At 48.1% G+C, this 17,277-nt stretch overlaps 4 protein-coding genes across 4 annotated transcripts; 1 reads left to right on the forward strand and 3 right to left on the reverse strand.

The window, feature by feature from the left end:
* Nucleotides 1–314: 314 nt before the first annotated feature.
* On the reverse strand, nt 315–1,882 carry med28 (mediator complex subunit 28). The gene is made up of 4 exons (XM_058087362.2): nt 1,575–1,882; nt 1,080–1,146; nt 880–992; nt 315–786 (listed from the first exon to the last, which is right to left on the reverse strand). Exons 1-4 carry the CDS (start codon nt 1,731–1,733, stop codon nt 583–585), a joined length of 543 nt encoding a protein of 180 aa, XP_057943345.1. The 5' UTR covers nt 1,734–1,882; the 3' UTR covers nt 315–582.
* A 154-nt stretch (nt 1,883–2,036) lies between these two features.
* lap3 (leucine aminopeptidase 3) lies at nt 2,037–6,056 on the reverse strand. The gene is made up of 13 exons (XM_058074536.2): nt 5,857–6,056; nt 5,628–5,743; nt 5,295–5,349; nt 5,129–5,234; nt 4,886–5,045; nt 4,297–4,461; nt 3,462–3,620; nt 3,279–3,403; nt 3,121–3,209; nt 2,953–3,055; nt 2,669–2,748; nt 2,486–2,598; nt 2,037–2,413 (listed from the first exon to the last, which is right to left on the reverse strand). Exons 1-13 carry the CDS (start codon nt 5,947–5,949, stop codon nt 2,227–2,229), a joined length of 1,551 nt encoding a protein of 516 aa, XP_057930519.2. The 5' UTR covers nt 5,950–6,056; the 3' UTR covers nt 2,037–2,226.
* A 740-nt stretch (nt 6,057–6,796) lies between these two features.
* On the reverse strand, nt 6,797–8,996 carry clrn2 (clarin 2). Its single transcript, XM_058074537.2, has 3 exons — nt 8,493–8,996; nt 7,755–7,934; nt 6,797–7,668 (listed from the first exon to the last, which is right to left on the reverse strand). The coding sequence occupies exons 1-3, from the start codon at nt 8,743–8,745 to the stop codon at nt 7,400–7,402; spliced, it is 702 nt and encodes a 233-aa protein (XP_057930520.2). The 5' UTR covers nt 8,746–8,996; the 3' UTR covers nt 6,797–7,399.
* A 414-nt stretch (nt 8,997–9,410) lies between these two features.
* Nucleotides 9,411–16,787, forward strand: tapt1b (transmembrane anterior posterior transformation 1b). Its single transcript, XM_058074535.2, has 14 exons — nt 9,411–9,630; nt 11,029–11,159; nt 11,238–11,356; nt 11,512–11,674; nt 11,749–11,884; nt 12,498–12,595; nt 12,972–13,041; nt 13,604–13,684; nt 13,956–14,065; nt 14,960–15,019; nt 15,132–15,200; nt 15,273–15,349; nt 15,438–15,610; nt 15,811–16,787. The coding sequence occupies exons 1-14, from the start codon at nt 9,426–9,428 to the stop codon at nt 16,071–16,073; spliced, it is 1,755 nt and encodes a 584-aa protein (XP_057930518.2). The 5' UTR covers nt 9,411–9,425; the 3' UTR covers nt 16,074–16,787.
* Nucleotides 16,788–17,277: the final 490 nt, after the last annotated feature.

The following is a 17,277-nucleotide window of genomic DNA, read 5'->3' on the forward strand; positions in this document are numbered from 1 at the left end:
GCCAGAAGAATTATTAATCACCTGTAGTGGTGAGCCAGTGGTATATATGTATATATATGTATATATGTATATATATGTACCATGATGGCCACTAAAACCTCCAGATTTGGAATTGGATTTGAAAACTTGCCTTTACAGTCAAAACACAGCTAAGAAATACTCTTCTTCTCTCCTTTGGCTTTTCCCTTCAGGGGTCGCCACAGCAAATCGATGGCCTCCATCCAACCCCACTCCCACCAACTAAGAAATACTCTATGTACATTAACTACAAAACAGCAGGTGTGGTACAAAGCAGTGTAAGGATCACAATATTTTCCAAATATTCAGCATGGTTTTAATAGTCCTTCAAACAGTAGAGTTCCATCTGAATCACTTGATGGCTTAAATCATGTGCAGGTTACAGTTCCACTCCCGTCCTGCAGGTGGGGGTGTTGCACATTGCAAAGTAGGTGTCCAGTTTTGGGTTTTTTAAAGCTCCCATTCACTCACTCATTTGGCTGGCAAGAAGACTCCCGAATCCCGAACTCCACGTCAACAGAGTTCTTTGCTCCAGATGAACTGCGAAGCGCACCTTCTGCTGGCTTAGTTTGGCTTCAAAGGGGCGGGAGGCAAACTAGCCGACGCCTGCTCCAGGAAGGCCAGCGGTCCGGGAGGCGGGAGGTCTGCGGGCTTGCGATGCTGTCCGCTCACGTCCTCCAGCACTTGTTGCCAGTGGTGCAGCTTGGACAGGTGCTTCTGAACCAGCATCTCCTTCCTCTGCAGCTCGTTGCGTAGCTCCGACACATCCTGGAGAGAGAAAGGTGACGCTTTTGGTCACGTGAACAAAAGAGCCGCACCAAAACTGGCGGCGGCAAATGGCCGTCATCACGTCGCTGGTACCTCTTTGACCACCTGCTCTGGTTTCTGCACAGAGAGTTGAAGCCGTTTCTGCAGGAAGAAGCACTCGGTTTGCCGGGCCACGTCCAGGAACTTTTGGATGCACTGGTCCACACCTGTAAGCCACACCCACAAAACCTTATTATGCTAAATGCAAGCACATCAGTGTCTTAGAAGAATATCAAACAGAGGTGTTCACGGACCGGTTCGGATCTCCTCCTGGTCGGTGCCGTTGACGTAGTCTTGGCTGACCAACGATGCAAAACACGCCTGAAAAACGAATGTATGGAAAAGACGTCATCTTGGTCATTAGGTACACCTCCAATATTAAATGTGGAGCAAATGAAACATCAAAATGACGGCCTGTTTTTCATAGAGTCATATATGCAATTACGTAATACTACTGCATCATGACATTTGAAGAATTTACATTAAAAAAACGAGGACACCGGAATCGCTTATTTTCCACAGTCTGACTTGCACCTGAAAGCAACGCTACTGCTATTACTACTACGCTACTGCTACTACTAAGTTCCCAAACCTACAACTTTTAAAACTGACGTTTTAAATATGTACAAAGTAAATGCTATGTAACCACAATGGTATAAGTATAGAGACGTTCACCGTCACCTGAAGGCAGACATGCTCATAACAGCTAGCATAAGCGGCTAAGGCAAGTTAGCCTATTAGCATCCCACCTCGAAGGACGCCTCCAGTTCATCTACCAGCGTGTTGCTTCCCTGGCTTCGGTTCGCCGTACCGGGGAATCCGGGTTGGCCCGGTCCACCCGCACCGGCCACGGGATGTGCAGTGGGCGGTTGTTGACCCGGGAACATCCCGCTCATGGACGACGCCATTACTCGTACAGTCCCAACTTGCTGGCTGGTGAATGCGCATGCGCAGAGGAACCAGTAAAGGAGTCTGGTTTGGCGTCAAAGTAAACAATGTAAAGTAAACACTACATTTCAGTATAGCATAATAAAATAACATCTGGATTCTAGGCCTGTCAAAAACATCTACTTTACAGTTCATTTGGAGCAGAATAAATAATGTTAATACAGAATTGTGTCCTGCTGTTTATCTTTTTGTTCTTAAAATACATTAAAACAATGGAAAGGCTATATTTCACGTACTTGCAAATGATGAATTAATTAGACTTTTTTAATCAGCCCTACTGTATACACATTTTGTACAAAATTGTTGTATCACAATACCCCAGTTTGTAATAATTTATTAGTACTACATCATTCATACAGTGCTGAATAAACGGCTTGAATTATGTTCTTTTTTTCTTCCAAGATGTCGCCACGACGTTGCCAGGCAATTGGCCATGTTGCGTGTTTTGGTGATTTATCCCTGATGAGCCAAGGCGGCTGCAAACTCCACCAGGGTACGTGTGGGTCTTCCAGACATGCCCTTCCTCAGATAGGGGACTTCATCTTTGTTACTCATCACCCCGGCGATGTCCAGGTGAGCCCAATGCGGGGACGTGACAAACTCCTTGAGGAAGGCGGCGGCCGTGCACGCTCCGCCGGACCTGCAAGGGAACTCGTTTGACAATTAAAAGCTTCCTCCGCCGCGCCCATCGCAGAGGTGGCCAGATACGTACCGGCTGTACTTGCCGATGTTGTTGAGGTCTGCCAGCTGGCAGTCGGTCACCTGTTTGGTGTAGTGCTGGAACAGGGGCATCCGCCACACCCGGTCGCCTGTCACCACGCTAGCCTGCACACACGCAGTCTGTGTGTCACACGGGAAGCGCCGGGGGAAGTGCGTGTCTGTTTCTACCGCAGACCTTGTGTAGCTCCTCCCACAGCCAATCAGAGTTGGTGAAGACTCCGGTCGCTGCCGATCCCAGCGCAACATCCATTGCACCTTGGAGACCCATTTCAAGTTAAGGCATGCTCACAGACAACTACAATGTATCACACCAGACATCTGGAGCGTTATTTCTGTGGAGGTCGGCAATCTAGCGGGGTAGCCGGCAAACTGGAGTCGAACAAAAATGATTCTAAAGGCTTGAAATGAATGGCGCCGACGTCCGAGCACCGACTCCGTAAGGACATGTAAACATTGCACCTGTCAATGTGGCCACGTTGACGACAGCTCTGGGGTTGAAGGTGTGTGCGTAGCAAAGTGCGTCAGCCAGGATCAGTCTTCCCTCTGCATCCGTGTTGTCAACCTGCACACGGAACATCATCACCAGAGGAACAGGAATGGAAATGTACGCATGCCGGGTCCACATACCTGGATGGTTTTTCCATTCTTGGCGGTGACCACATCACCCGGTTTGGTGGCCTTTCCGCTGGGCATGTTCTCACACAGCGGGGCCAGACCTGGTGGGCGTCACACACAATATCAACTATCACTCATACTGCCTGGCGCCTGTCAATAAAGATGCCCACCAATGATGTTGAGCGGCAGTTTGAGGGACGCCGCCGTGATGACGGACGCGCACACGGTGGCGGCTCCGCCCATGTCGGCCCGCATCATATCCATGGAGGCGGAAGGCTTGAGAGAAATGCCACCGCTGCAGAGAGAAAATGTATGCAAACGGTGCAAACACGCGTGTGCTGTGCCGCGCTTACCTGTCGAAGGTGATTCCCTTGCCCACGAGGAGCAGCGGGGCCTGCTTGCTGTCGGGGGACCCGTTGTAATGCAGCTCCAGGAAGACGGGGGGCTCCTCTGAGCCCTTGGACACACTGAGGAACGCTCCCATGCCTTGCTCTTCTATCCATGCCTGGGATCTGAACGTGTGCATCAGTAGGGTGTGGGCTCTTTTTCTTACCATCCAGTATGCATATTTCATATTTGTAATATTTTGTCATATTTAATACAGAGCTGTGATTGTATTGCGAAATGATGCGTGGTTAAATGAGGCTTCATGACCTCTGCCAAGTGCAGCGCTGAGGTTGTGTTTTGATAACTTCAAAAGTTCTGAGTGGATTTGGTTGAAATCTTCAGGAATTGTGGGAAATGGGAAAGCCTTCCCTGTATATTGTGCTAGCATGCTAGGTGGTAGCACCAGAATACTAGCATTTTTAGCTCTTTCCTGTGTAGACACTTGTATGAACACGTAACACTATCATGCTAGGTGTTAGCATACTAACATTAGCATAGTAGCATTTTTATCCATTTCATAGGTAGCCACTATTATGCTAGGTGTAATGTTCGAATGCTAGCAGTTTTACTATTTTCATGGGTCGACACATAAACACTTCACTAGGAATCTAAATACGTAGATAAAATGTGGGACAAATATTTATGCTGTAAATCACAATGTGTGGGGGGGGGTATGGAACTTGGTGCCTTTTCCAGTTCAGTCGTTTATACAGCCTACTGGGCAGGTTTCTATTGGCCAATGGGGCTGCTGTAATCTGCCTAGCAACTGTAATCTCAGTCATAAATCAGCAATAAACAAACCTCTTGTGCACTACGACCCGGTCGCCATGCTGCGCTAACTTCTCTTGGATGGTGTTGGCAAAAGCAGTGGGTGTGATGTGATTGGCTGGCGCTTCCATGAGGAGGCGGGCCAGGTTTTGACCTTCTGCATACAGGACTCCTTTCGCCCACGCTGTCGAGTCAGCACTAAGTTCAATCACACACACACACAAGACATTGGCTGACGTGACATTCCCTTAACACTGCATGGTAAGAGTGAAAAAAGTGGTCATTTTTTTGTTTTTTAAGCCAATGAATAATAGGAGTGACTGTAGGGGTGTTATTTCATGTCTACAGGACTCTAATGAAGGTAAAAAGTGTATTCCCTATCACGATGTAAATATTGTAAGATTGAATCCAATATCGCAGCAAATCATTGAAGGCATTCAGGTTAAACAAGGAAGTATATATTAATATAATAATTATTAGTATTTCTACAAATAAACCCCCACCACCAGCCCCAGTACATGCATTCCCTCTGACAGACGCATGGTACTCTCTGCAGTTGAGAAAACTATTTGAGTCAGGATGGTGGTGAAGGTGTCCTAATTCTATTTTACAGCAGATCTACCTTTCATGAGGTTGCACGCTCACTTTGGACTTCTTCTTGGACTTCAGCTGGTCGTACTGAAACAAGCCCAGGAGGGCGCCCTCTGCTGCCGACTGGGCGTGGCCACAGCCATCCACCTCCACACTCGTCACCTCCAGTTCCTGCAGCGCCTGACAGCCGGCTGAAAAGACCGAAGAGCATCCGTCAACCGTGTCGCAAACGTTAGCGTCATATCCTCAACGTGAGACAAGCACAGCGTCTTACCCGACACGGCTTGGCGGATGTTCTCCTTGGCGGTGTCCCAGTTCTCCGCCCCGCAGACGCCTGCTGTGATGTCATCCAGACCCACCACAGCCACGCACGGGAAGTCCTGGCGAACACGCCATGAGTCTGGAAGTCTGGCTTTCTTCTAACGCTACTATTTTCTTACCTTGTGGATTCCGTAGAAGACTCTGCTTTTGCCCTTCCGGAGAGCCGGTCCGGAACTGTGGCAACAGAAGATCGTGTTATCCATGTTAACATTTTTGGGTGTCTGGAACTGATTAATTGAAGTTACTACATTACTTTCTATGGGTAATTTTGCTTTGGTTAGAGTACATTTTGATTTAAGTGCGGGTCAATTGCGTTAACCAAAGCACCACTGTACAGGGAAACACAACTTCAATCCCTTTCTACTTACATAAATGTATTTAAGTATTTTATGCATTCTTCTGATCATTTAAAGAGTCGATGTATGATTAGGAAAGAGAATACATTAACAAACATTTTGAGCAGTTCGGAGAGTTTCCCAGACACTTGGCGGTCAAAACCTGCTGCGGCCTCCGTCAGTTGAAGGCTGCCCTCCTTCCCCTTCTTCTGGAACACTCCCAGCACCAAACCCTACATAGAAACAAACACGATTTAGCTTGGGCAGAGCAACCGCAAAGCATCCAGAGGCTGAAATGCTAATGCTAATGTGCATGCTAGCTTATATGTTCGCTCCTACGACTCACTTTTCTGTCCATCTGGAGACTTTCTGAGGAACAAAATGAGCGACAGGACTTCGTCCTCACCACAGCAAAGACGGCTCTCCGCAGAAGTAACATGGTTACCTGGAGATCATGGAGGAGCAAAGTACAAATGACGGCAACTCAAAAGTGTTAAAGGTCGTCGACAAGTGTTGTCACAGCAGCAGCATGGAGCCAGCTGCGAGGCGCTTGCTTGTGACGTCATCCACTAGCGACTACCTCTACTACTTTTGTTTACATTTTATTATTTACGTCAAAATAATATAAACACGACTTAATTAAGATAAAATCAAATGTCTCTATACCTACTGTGTATGTAGTTAGAACATCAACATATATCATGTCAATTTACAATAAAAAATTAAGTCGTAAATTTAACAGAAAAAAAGTGGTGCTTCCCTGACGCCTACCTGGGAAGGTTGTTGTCCCGCAGGGAAGCTAAATGTCATTGGTGTCATTGTCCATCCATCCGTTTTCTATACCGCTTATCCTCACTAGGACCGAGGATGTATGCTGGAACCTATTGGTGTCATTCTTATTCCACTAATGTCTTGTCCTCAAAACACTAGTTGTCTGTGGAAGTGTCCACTCGTCCAGCCTTATGACAGTGGCGCCATCACAGGGCTCTCCAAGGGGTCTCTCCAAGGGGTCTCTCCAAGGGGTCTCTCCAAGGGGTCTCTCCAAGGGGTCTCTCCAAGGGGTCTCTCCAAGGGGTCTCTCCATGGGGTTTCTCCAAGGTGTGTCTCCAAGGGGTCTCTCCAAGAGGTCTCTCCAAGGGGTTTCCCCAAGGGGTTTCCCCAAGGGGTCTCTCCATGGGGTTTCTCCAAGGGGTTTCTCCAAGGGGTCTCTCCAAGGTGTGTCTCCAAGAGGTCTCTCCAAGGGGTTTCCCCAAGGGGTCTCACAAAAAAAATAAAAATAGCTGTCCTTTCCTTTGTTTTTGTCAAAGTATCTTTAATAGTGGTGGAGGTTGGACACAAATGCACTATTAAGCTAACTCATTCTAAACCATGCAGCAAATTCACTCAAGTTTGTGTCAAATAGTACAAAATTGGTTTCCCACAAAAAACATGATTTTTTCAGGAAGTTGGCAACCCTACTTCACTCTGGCCATTTATGCTCCGGTTATAACAGACTCAGGTCCGTTGGCTCTGCTCGTACGGTTTGTTTAATCACGTGTGGATGCAGTACACCCAACCAAGACCAGAACCCACAGGCAGCCCAAACCTCCTGACAGATGGGTCTCGGTCCGCCCGCCAGTGGACTCCAGTCCTGAGTGTGAGCAGCGACGCGAACGCAAACCATCCATCCATCAATTTTCTACCGCTTATCCTCACAAGGGTCGCGGGCATGCTGGAGCCTATCCCAGCTGTCTTGGGGCGAGGTCCACCCTGGACTGGTGGCCAGCCAATCCCAGCAGTGTTTGTCATGATTCCTCATCTAAAGTACTTGGCATTCTTGCAGAGGGAAATGTAGGCAGCATCTATGACAACAAATCAGAACGACCACATCACTGGCACCATCATAAAGGTCAGTAGAGCAGGTCCAGAGCTGAGATGGTGGGCTCCTCTGGCATCTTGACCTCCGGCTTAGGCAGCTTGATGCGACTCATCGCCACCACTCCGCAGACAGCGATGTGCGTCACGACGCTGGCGACGCTCAGCCAGAAGGACCAGTCCACGCTGTCGTCCAGGACGACCAGGACAAAGAGGTTTTCCTGGTAGTTGGCCACGCGCTCTGTGAGCTCGTGGTGCCTCATGGCCGCCAGGAAGCAGAGCACTGCCAGGGTGCCGAACAGCGCTGCGGGGAGAAAATATGGAGGATGGCCATTCCGATAATGAACGGATGTTGTCTTGCAAACAAACAAAGAGTTGAGCGTCGCTCACCAGCGATGGCGTTCCAGAGGTAGAGTCCCTTGTGACCCTTGATGCTCTGGTAGGGGACTCTGCGTGCGTTGTAGATGCTGAAGGACAGGCTGACCAGCGCGAAGCAAACGGCCGCCAGCAGGAAGAGGATGACCATCACGTGAAGGCCACCGTTCAACGTGCGCACGAGCTTTGGGAAGACTGCATGAACAACCACGGAAAAACACACATCACAAAAACACAATCAACAAGCGTCAACAAGCACATGTAGTAAGAATTGAAATAACGATGCTATAAAGCCTGTGCAGTGTTCAGGAAACAGAAGAAATAATCATGTGAAAGTGAATTGTGACGTCATACTGATAAATCCGATAACATCGAAAGTAGTACCGATAACCGAGGCGAGATTACCCATACTGTGCCACCAGGGTGAGCAAATCAAGCGCCCCTGAGCTCACGTAAAAACAAAGACTGCACCAAATGCTCTGCATGCTCTAAGATGCTGTACCTGAAGATGACCACTAGATGGCAGTACTGTAAAGCAGTGTTTGCTTTATGACAAGATGATGCATTCACTTTCCATGCCACCCATCCTCACTGGGGTGGTTATGAAAGTTGCCTTTGTCAGAATAAAAAGTAGAATTGTTCCAGGTGTCTGATGCCTCCGAGTACTTATTATATTGAAATACAAGAAGACCAATGTGTCCTGGATCCGGCAAGGACTGCGGTCACATCCACTGTACCTTTGCTAACACTTACTGTGGATTTTGGAGCGTCTGGTTCCGAGTCCACACCTCTTCGTCTTCCCTCCCCGGAACAGACCATAGTACACGTCTCCGGTGAACAGATCCAACTCGGGGTTGGACGCGTTGACGAGCTCGGCCCCGGTTTTGCACAAGATGCTTCCGGTGGCCCACCGCTCCGTGGACAGGGCCACGAGCAGCAGGGCCACGGAGCCGACACACAGCACCGAGGCGCCCGAGAAGCTTATCCGTTTCCACAGCGAAGGCATCCTACCACGACGAAGCCATGTCTCCCCGGGAGAGGGATCACGACGCCGGGGAGCGACCTCGCACAGCCCCCGTCCACCACCATGAGTTTACTGTGGGAGTTAAATTAGAACGGGAATGGCCGTCGTGCTGATCCCAGTCAGAGGCGTCGCTTCTGTGAGTCATTGGCGAGGAGAAACCGAATCTATGGCGGTCAAAGGGATCCCTTTCTGGGAGAAACTCAATCCTGCCTGCCTGCCTGCCTTCCTGCCTGATTCTGGTCCTCTTTTTCAGCCCAGCATCCGTACGAAGGCTATAAATCAATAAATAACCTTTCCAAGTGCATCATATAACTGCTGACCTTATTAAAACCATAGCAGCATGCTTAATTTCTGTCAGCATGACACATGACACAAACTTGATTGGACATTTCATGTTGTAAAAATATGTAATAAATAAAAAAAAATATAATAATATAAATGTATTATATATATTTTATATAATAATACAAATGACATCAATTGGCATAAAAGCATACATTATTATTGTTTCCAATAAACTGTCCTGCTATCTAAGCTAGCATTTGTAGAAAACTAAATATTAGATGATCTATTTCAAAACATTTGATAAAAGTTAGTAAAACTCAAGAGTTTCAAGAGTTCCTGGCGACCCCTGGTGACCCCGCTGAGCCACTACGGACGTCATGACGTCACGCAGCGACGCACGCTGCCTGGCAGCGGCTCAGAAACCCCTTCGGTCAAAGATGGCGGACTCGCAGTCGACGAGTCTGGGGGAGGATACGGAGAAGGAGGGTAGGGAGCGCTCCGCCTGGAAGTCACCGACAATCGAGGGGGGCAAGGGGAGCAAAAGCGGCGGCCACAGCAAAGCAAAGAACGGCAACTTGTCAGGTGAGACCGCCGGTCCGGCTAGCGGCTGGAGCCTTCCCCCTAGCCTTCCCCCTTCCCCTTCCCCGCTTTGACAGCTAGCAAGCCGGCCGAGGGGCTGTTGTCCGGGATTAGGATATGTTTATCGGGGGTGGTCCAGTGAGATGCTCCTGAAGGAAACCGCACGGTAGAGCTCGGGTAGCGGGTTCCTTGGAGGAGCTGGTGCCGTTCTTGACTGTTAGCATCCTCTTACCGACAGTACAGCAGAGCATGGCTGCTTGGGTACACTTGCATGAACTAGTATGTCAACAATATGCTCCCTTATGTCCACAATATGCTCCCTTATGTCCACAATATGCTCCCTTATGTCAACAATGGGCAAATGCACTCGTCCACCTCATCATAGTATACTACTACAGTATTTTACCATTTTTTTATTCGTTGTGTACTGTTCGTTTTGGCAGGAGGTTCTATGTGGAGCTTCAAAATGCAAAAAGAAGAAACTAGAGTGAGACTAAACATTTTTTGAGTAAGCACTTTTTTGCAAAAAAGCATGAAATGAAATAGGCCGGACCACTAGGACCATAGAGGGGAAACCCTAAACCCTGAACCCTAACCACCTAAAACAAAAATGCAATGCTGGAAAAAGTAGCGAGAAAGGAGTAGCTGTGCCGTTCTTTGATGGGGATGTTTGATGCCAGTGTTTCCAGGAGGCTGGTGGGAATGTTGCTTCACGGAGGGCCTCCACTCTGGAGCTGATGTCCATCCTTCCTTGCCTCCAATCCCTAAATGTTCTCCATTGGGTTTAAAAGAGTGAGATTATTCTCCTGGAAGAAGTCCTTTGGGAAGGGTTTAAAGGCCAATCGTTGAGGTCCACACAGATGCGAGCCTTCAGTCATGAGGAATGCCCCACCGCAACATCTCCACATAGCCGTCTGCCATCAGAATAGCCTTTTCTGATGGTTGAAAGGCCGTTTGAAATGAGTGCGGTATTGCATCCAAGCTCAGCAGCAATGGCGCTGCCAGAGGCCTCGCTTATGCAGCTCAACCGTCCCACCTTTTAGAAGAGAGGAAGCTTTTTGCCTTTGCCATCCAGGGATGACGACGGTGTGAATTCCTGACACTAATTCATATTCAATCCACATTTTCACCAACATTTTGCATTTTCAAGGATCACACAATGTGCATTTTTCAATGATTTATCATTTTTATCAGGAGTGTCCGTTCACTAGATATGTACGGTAAGGCAATGTTGTGAAAAAAGGGGAATTAAGAGATATTCTATTCTTCGAGAAGAAGACCAAGCAGCGTTAAAAATGGGAAAGTATGAAAAAGGCATCGTGGCGGGAAATAAGGCCAAAATATGCGAGTTTCCCAGATGACAATGGTGGTCCTAACTGTTCTACTGTTTGGTCCCTGCAGATTTGTCCCTGGTCAGGTTTGTAACTACGGAGCTGACCAGGGGTTACTTCCTGGAGCACAACGAGGCCAAATATACGGAGCGTCGGGAGCGAGTGTACACCTGCTTACGCATCCCCAAGGAGCTGGAGAAGGTGACGCAATCACACGGGCGGTCAGCCATAGACGTGTCACACGTAAACATTTGTCCTGCGCTTTCTCTGTCCCCTTAGTTGATGACCTTCGGCTTCTTCCTGTGTCTGGATGCCTTTCTCTACGTCTTCACTCTGTTGCCCCTCCGGGTGCTGCTGGCCCTGCTGCAGCTCATCACGCTGCCGTGCTGCGGCCTCGGGTAGGTCCTTGCCAATGGGCCAAAATATGGCACCCATGAGTGAAAGTAGATATCGTTATGTGATTCTCAAAGTAGTTCCTTCGGTGATATCAAAGAACGTTTGTCTTTGCAACCTGAGCGCCACTCAGCCCCCCTTCATTTTATTGTGTTTTTAGAGGCACCCGCCTGCTCCAGCCGGCACAGGTCTGCGACGTCCTGAAGGGCTTCATCATGGTGCTGTGTTACTCCATGATGAGCTACGTGGACTACGCCATGATGTACCACCTCATCCGGGGCCAGTCGGTCATCAAGCTCTACATCATCTACAACATGCTGGAGGTACGCTGTGATTGGTCACCTGTGAACCTCCTCCTCATTGTCTATCTCTTCTTATGACTCTTTTTTTTTATCAGGTAGCGGACCGCCTCTTCTCATCTTTTGGCCAGGACATCCTGGACGCGCTGTACTGGACGGCCACGGAACCCAAAGAGAAGAAGAGGGCGCACATAGGCGTCATCCCCCACTTTCTCATGGCCGTGCTCTACGTCTGTATCCTTACGCAGAACCGCCTTCATTCCATTGGCTCAGCTGCAGTACGCCTGTCACCACAGCAAATCGTAACTGGCCTACAAAGTATTGGCGATCATCGATATTATCCATATTTTTTTCATTAGAATGATTGTCATGGTAGATGTAATTCACATTTGAACCACCAGATGGTACGCTAGTGTAGTGTACCTGTGTGAGCCACATTAGCCGCCCTACCCTATACTGTAGACGCACACGCACCATCCGCCAAACACCCCCAGCATCCGCCGAAAGGCTACACCTCCCCTGTGATGCAGCGAGCGACATCGTCTGCGAGCGCGCCCCACCCTGCCCTGCACCGCCCCACCCTATACATTTACTTCCATCAAACACCCCAGCAAGAGGCCCTATTCGCGCTTGCTAGCTTACCTGCTAACGGCTAGCCTTCTGTCTGCGTATCCACTCACTGGTAGCCCCGCCTCCAACCGTTTTTTATCCTTCCCATCATGGTGACAACCACCAGGGCCGTATCTGACCCTAAACGTGCCATCGTCTCGTCCATCATGTGGTTTTAGGTCAGCATTTCTTTCCAAGATGGTGGATTTTCTTTTCCTCTTAACGTGCTCCCTTGCAGTTCTCCACGCCATCCTCATCATGGTCCAGGCCACCACGCTCAACGTGGCCTTCAACTCCCACAACAAGTCTCTCCTCACCATCATGATGTCCAACAACGTGAGTACTACTTATCGGCGAGATATACACACGTACATTGGCGGGGGGGATTGTGACCTCTTCCCCTACCTAAGTTTCAAAAATGACAACTTGAAATGACAAATCATATTAGCATAGCACATGTCTGTGTGCTGCCCTGCTCATAGTTTTCATGGGCCTCCCGCCCCAAGTCAGCTGGGATAGGCTCCAGCATACCCCCACCCTAGTGAGGATAAGCAGGAGAGAAAATGGATGGATGGAATTTCTTGTGTATTACGTCCTTTTCCCTCTGATGCCTTCCCGTCTCTTCCTGGAACTATTTACTAATCCCACACCGTGGAAGCTAACCAAGACCGTTCACCTTTATCCTGGCATCTCCCTTTTTGTCTCCTTCCAGTTTGTGGAGATCAAAGGAAGCGTGTTCAAGAAGTTTGAGAGGAACAACCTTTTCCAGATGTCAAACAGCGGTGAGCGAGACCGTCCCTCATCTATCACGGCTAATTGTCTCCAGGCCCGACCGTGATAAGTGAATTTTCAGTATTACATTTTCAAAAGACATCGCCTCCACTGGCGTCTGCTTCCGATGATATGGACTGATTTTTCAAGGCACACGGATTATTGTGGTCTAGGGCTATTTTGACATGCTGCATGCCGAAAGAAAGATTAGATTATCGTCTCTCATCAGGAAGAAAGTTTGTTTTTACCTTTTTGTGTTCTTTAATAATCAGCAGTAAATATCAGCTTTTTGTGAAAAGCAGAAGTAGTAGTATTAGTAGTACTTTAGTACCAAATGTAGCCATATATGGTATATTAGCCTAAACAGTTATGACATATTTGAGATGTAGAACACCATCAACTATTACTACTCACTACTACTACTACTACTACTACTTCTACTTCAGGAGAAGCCTCGGTAGCCATGTTTGAAGGGCCATTGTGGTTTTGGACCTGAGCAAAGGAGCACGTGACACACGCATGCCGCATGTGCTAAGTAGGTTAAGCCAGGATGGCGTTTGTTTGTTCCCACAGACATAAAAGAGAGGTTCACCAACTACATCCTCCTGCTCATCGTCTGCCTCAGAAACATGGAGCAGTTCTCCTGGAACCCGGGTAACTATGGCAACCTACACAAATCCACATCCACGGGCGACCCCCGCTGTGTTTCTGAACTAAACATACACAATAAGCACACAGGTGTTGGGGTGCGCCTGTCAATCAGTCATCTTCATCCACACTTCCAACTTTTTTTTGGGGGAGGGGGGGGGGCTTTCCTGTTCCCTGTTCCCTGTGTACAAAGCAATGGTTCCCAACCAAGCGTGACGGGGGTGGCGTTCCCACAGGAGGGACTCGTTTGATCTTCTACGTTTCTCTTCCTTCTCAGACCACCTGTGGGTGCTATTTCCCGACGTCGCCATGGTGATGGCCTCCGAGGTGGCGGTGGACGTGGTCAAGCACGCGTTCATCACCAAATTCAACGACATCAGCGCCGATGTGAGTACCTTTGGTCTGTCTGGCCGTGGCGTGGCGGTCTTTGCCTTGGACACCCGGGGAACAATGGCAGCGTCAAACATCCTGCGGGGGTGTCTGGTATTGTTATACATGTACACTACATGGTATCACTATGCGCTATCAATATACATGTACACTACATGGTATCACTATGCGCTATCAATATACATGTACACTACATGGTATCACTATGCGCTATCAATATACATGTACACTACATGGTATCACTATGCGCTATCAATATACATGTACACTACATGGTATCACTATGCGCTATCAATATACATGTACACTACATGGTATCACTATGCGCTATCAATATACATGTACACTACATGGTATCACTATGCGCTATCAATATACATGTACACTACATGGTATCACTATGCGCTATCAATATACATGTACACTACATGGTATCACTATGCTCTATCAATATACATGTACACTACATGGTATCACTATGCGCTATCAATATACATGTACACTACATGGTATCACTATGCGCTATCAATATACATGTACACTACATGGTATCACTATGCGCTATCAATATACATGTACACTACATGGTATCACTATGCGCTATCAATATACATGTACACTACATGGTATCACCACGCTACTATGTTGCTATAGACTCCATGATAACACGATAGAAATAACATGTTAGAGTAGTCAGTGTACAGCCAGACATTTGTGCTGAAAAGGAGCGGATACAGCCATTGTTTTGTCAAAGAGCACTGACTATAAAGACAGCTGCGTCACTGTCTGGCGCTGCACGAGTGCTGCACGAGTGCTGCACGAGTGCTGCACGAGTGCTGCATGAAAAAGCCGAGATGTGATGTGTTCCCCTTTGTGTCTTTCACGCCTCAGGTGTACGGGGAGTACCGAGCCAGCCTCGCCTTCGACCTCGTCAGCAGTCGACAGAAAAATGTACACCACAAACGTCAGCACGTAGACCGCTGATGTGTCTTAATGTGTGTATTAATGTGTGTATTAATGTGTGTATTAATGTGTGTGTGTGTGTGTGTGTGTGTGTGTGCAGGCCTACACAGACTACAGCGACTCTGTCTCCAGAAGAATGGGCTTCATTCCTCTTCCCCTAGCGCTCCTGGTTGGTATCGTCGTCATCCGGACTCGACATGATGGCGTGATGTATTTCCTGTCATGTGTGTCTTCTCCCCAGCTGATCCGAGTGGTGAGCAGCTCCGTGAAGATCCAGGGCTCGCTCTCCTTCATGTGTGTGCTGCTCTTCTACTTTGGGTAAATGGAAGGCAGGCCGCTCGCTTGCACTTTTTCAAATTTCAATAGAAATGGAGAATCCTTGCTTGACTCGTTGTCGTTGGAGCAGGCTGATCACCCTCAAGGTGCTCAACAGCATCGTCCTGCTCGGCACCTCCTGCGTCTTCGTCAAAGAGGCCCACATGGAGGAGAAGCTCTTCCACCCTCCGCCCTCCGCCGTCTCCAGTCGCGTCAACTCCAGGGCCAATCGCAGCAAAGCGCCCCAGGCCGCGCCCCAGACAGGTAGCGCACTCACGCACACACACTGACAAGCTCCCGCCATTAATTACCAATAGTCATTTTATTATTTATTATTATTATTATTCCAAGACAGGGAAAAAAACTATAAAAACTCTAAACTCATTTTTAATGATTTTTTTTGAAAAAAGGAGAAATTAATCTATTTTGTTCCTAAACGATGAACCCCCGACCCCCCCCCCCAGACGCCGGCACAGACAAAGGAGGAATCCCGCTGGCGTCGGTCAGCCCCCAACCGGCACACGTGCCGGAAGTCCCCGCCCCGGCCACGCTCCCCAAGAGCGACTCGGACATTTTCCTCACCACCCCTGACGAGGACGAGGACGATATCGTCAAAATCGTCAACATGGACACGGGCCTGGACGAGGACGTGCTGGCGCGTAGAACGCCCAAAAAGGACCTGCTGGAGATAGACCGCTTCACCATCTGTGGCAACCGCATCGACTGAACGCCGCCAGGACCTGGGGGAAGGGGTGGGGAGGGGGCCGCCGACCCGGAAGCGAGCCATGGGTCAGGGCTCCGTGCCCCCCCAGGCTGAGCCAATGGCTATTTATGCTGACATTACTGCTGACAGAAGCCGGCAGGGGCATGAAGCTCTTCCGACAGGACGTCCCGGCCGGCCAGGTGGACCGCCAGGAGTCCGCCCGGCTCCCGGACCCGCCGCCAAGGGTGGCGTGGAGCGTAAAGCGTCTGCTACAGAGAGAAAAGGTGCAGAGTGCTGTGATGTCACAGCCGCGCTGGGTTTGCTAAAGCACAATCCACAGACACTTCTTACATTTCACATGGTTTTTTAGTGAAAATCTGTCTTTTTACTGACAATGGCGGGTGAAAGATGGTTACAGAGACAGGAAGTGGAACCTTTGGAACCTTTGTAGACCGTGCATGGTAACTTATCAATTGACTGCAGTTGCTTTGACCCGCACCGCATCGTAAGAATGACAAACAATATGGGACCACCCTGAAACCTGGAGGAAAATGGAACCTTCAACTCGAGAAATTGAAAGAAATAAAAATAAAAAAATCCCCGCTAAGAGCCAATTATTTTTCACCAAATGAGCCGTCCCCCAATGGTGGGCACCCCTACCAATTCCTGGGAAATAAACGCATCCTTTCTCCAGTGGTTTGCCAAGCCCATCAGAGCATCTAGGAACATTAAGAAAAATTAAGACCTAAATTTACAAGAAAAATAAAAACACATTTTTTTTAAATAAAAAAAAAAATGCAAAATTTCATGAGAATAATATATTTTAATAACCGCATTTTAATTAAAAAATACAATGAAAAAAATGTTATATGATGGAATAACATCCAAACACGACAACAACAAAGTCCAGCCAAAACATATATATGATATGATATGATAAAAATTGTCAAAGAATATTGAAAAAGCAGTGAAAGCGGGTAAAAAAAACTAGATGTCAATTCACGGTAATAAAGGCAAAATATGAAGAGAAAAAAGTAGAATTTTCATTAGAAAATACGTTTCTAATGAGCAAAAGTGATGCAAAGAGTGAAGTTGATATTCACGTTTTTCCACCTCTGCGATATGAAATATGCTGCAGCCTTTCATTTTTCTGAATGTAAAAGTTTGGACCCCCTGCTGTGTGCGGTAAAGGGCCATGGGCTCAAGGGAGCGTCAACAAATACCAGGA

Source organism: Doryrhamphus excisus, linkage group LG9 (assembly GCF_037039965.1).
Source record: "Doryrhamphus excisus strain RoL-2023G ecotype Guam linkage group LG9, RoL_Dexc_Guam_v1.1, whole genome shotgun sequence".
Lineage (NCBI taxonomy): Eukaryota > Metazoa > Chordata > Actinopteri > Syngnathiformes > Syngnathidae > Doryrhamphus > Doryrhamphus excisus.

What these genes read in the sequence shown, in the direction of transcription:
- tapt1b (XM_058074535.2), top strand. Translation starts at nt 9,426, where the DNA reads ATGACGTCACGCAGCGACGCACGCTGCCTGGCAGCGGCTCAGAAACCC. An exon ending in CCATCATGATGTCCAACAAC is followed by an intron (nt 12,596 to 12,971) that starts GTGAGTACTACT and finishes GTCTCCTTCCAG; the next exon opens with TTTGTGGAGATCAAAGGAAG. An exon ending in TCAGCAGTCGACAGAAAAAT is followed by an intron (nt 15,020 to 15,131) that starts GTACACCACAAA and finishes GTGTGTGTGCAG; the next exon opens with GCCTACACAGACTACAGCGA.
- clrn2 (XM_058074537.2), bottom strand. Translation starts at nt 8,745, where the DNA reads ATGCCTTCGCTGTGGAAACGGATAAGCTTCTCGGGCGCCTCGGTGCTG. An exon ending in CAGACGCTCCAAAATCCACA is followed by an intron (nt 7,935 to 8,492) that starts GTAAGTGTTAGC and finishes TTGTTCATGCAG; the next exon opens with TCTTCCCAAAGCTCGTGCGC. An exon ending in CCTCTGGAACGCCATCGCTG is followed by an intron (nt 7,669 to 7,754) that starts GTGAGCGACGCT and finishes TTCTCCCCGCAG; the next exon opens with CGCTGTTCGGCACCCTGGCA.
- lap3 (XM_058074536.2), bottom strand. Translation starts at nt 5,949, where the DNA reads ATGTTACTTCTGCGGAGAGCCGTCTTTGCTGTGGTGAGGACGAAGTCC. An exon ending in GTCTCCAGATGGACAGAAAA is followed by an intron (nt 5,744 to 5,856) that starts GTGAGTCGTAGG and finishes GTTTCTATGTAG; the next exon opens with GGTTTGGTGCTGGGAGTGTT. An exon ending in TGTGGGAGGAGCTACACAAG is followed by an intron (nt 2,599 to 2,668) that starts GTCTGCGGTAGA and finishes GCGTGTGTGCAG; the next exon opens with GCTAGCGTGGTGACAGGCGA.
- med28 (XM_058087362.2), bottom strand. Translation starts at nt 1,733, where the DNA reads ATGGCGTCGTCCATGAGCGGGATGTTCCCGGGTCAACAACCGCCCACT. An exon ending in AACTGGAGGCGTCCTTCGAG is followed by an intron (nt 1,147 to 1,574) that starts GTGGGATGCTAA and finishes TTCGTTTTTCAG; the next exon opens with GCGTGTTTTGCATCGTTGGT. An exon ending in CCAGGAGGAGATCCGAACCG is followed by an intron (nt 993 to 1,079) that starts GTCCGTGAACAC and finishes TGTGGCTTACAG; the next exon opens with GTGTGGACCAGTGCATCCAA.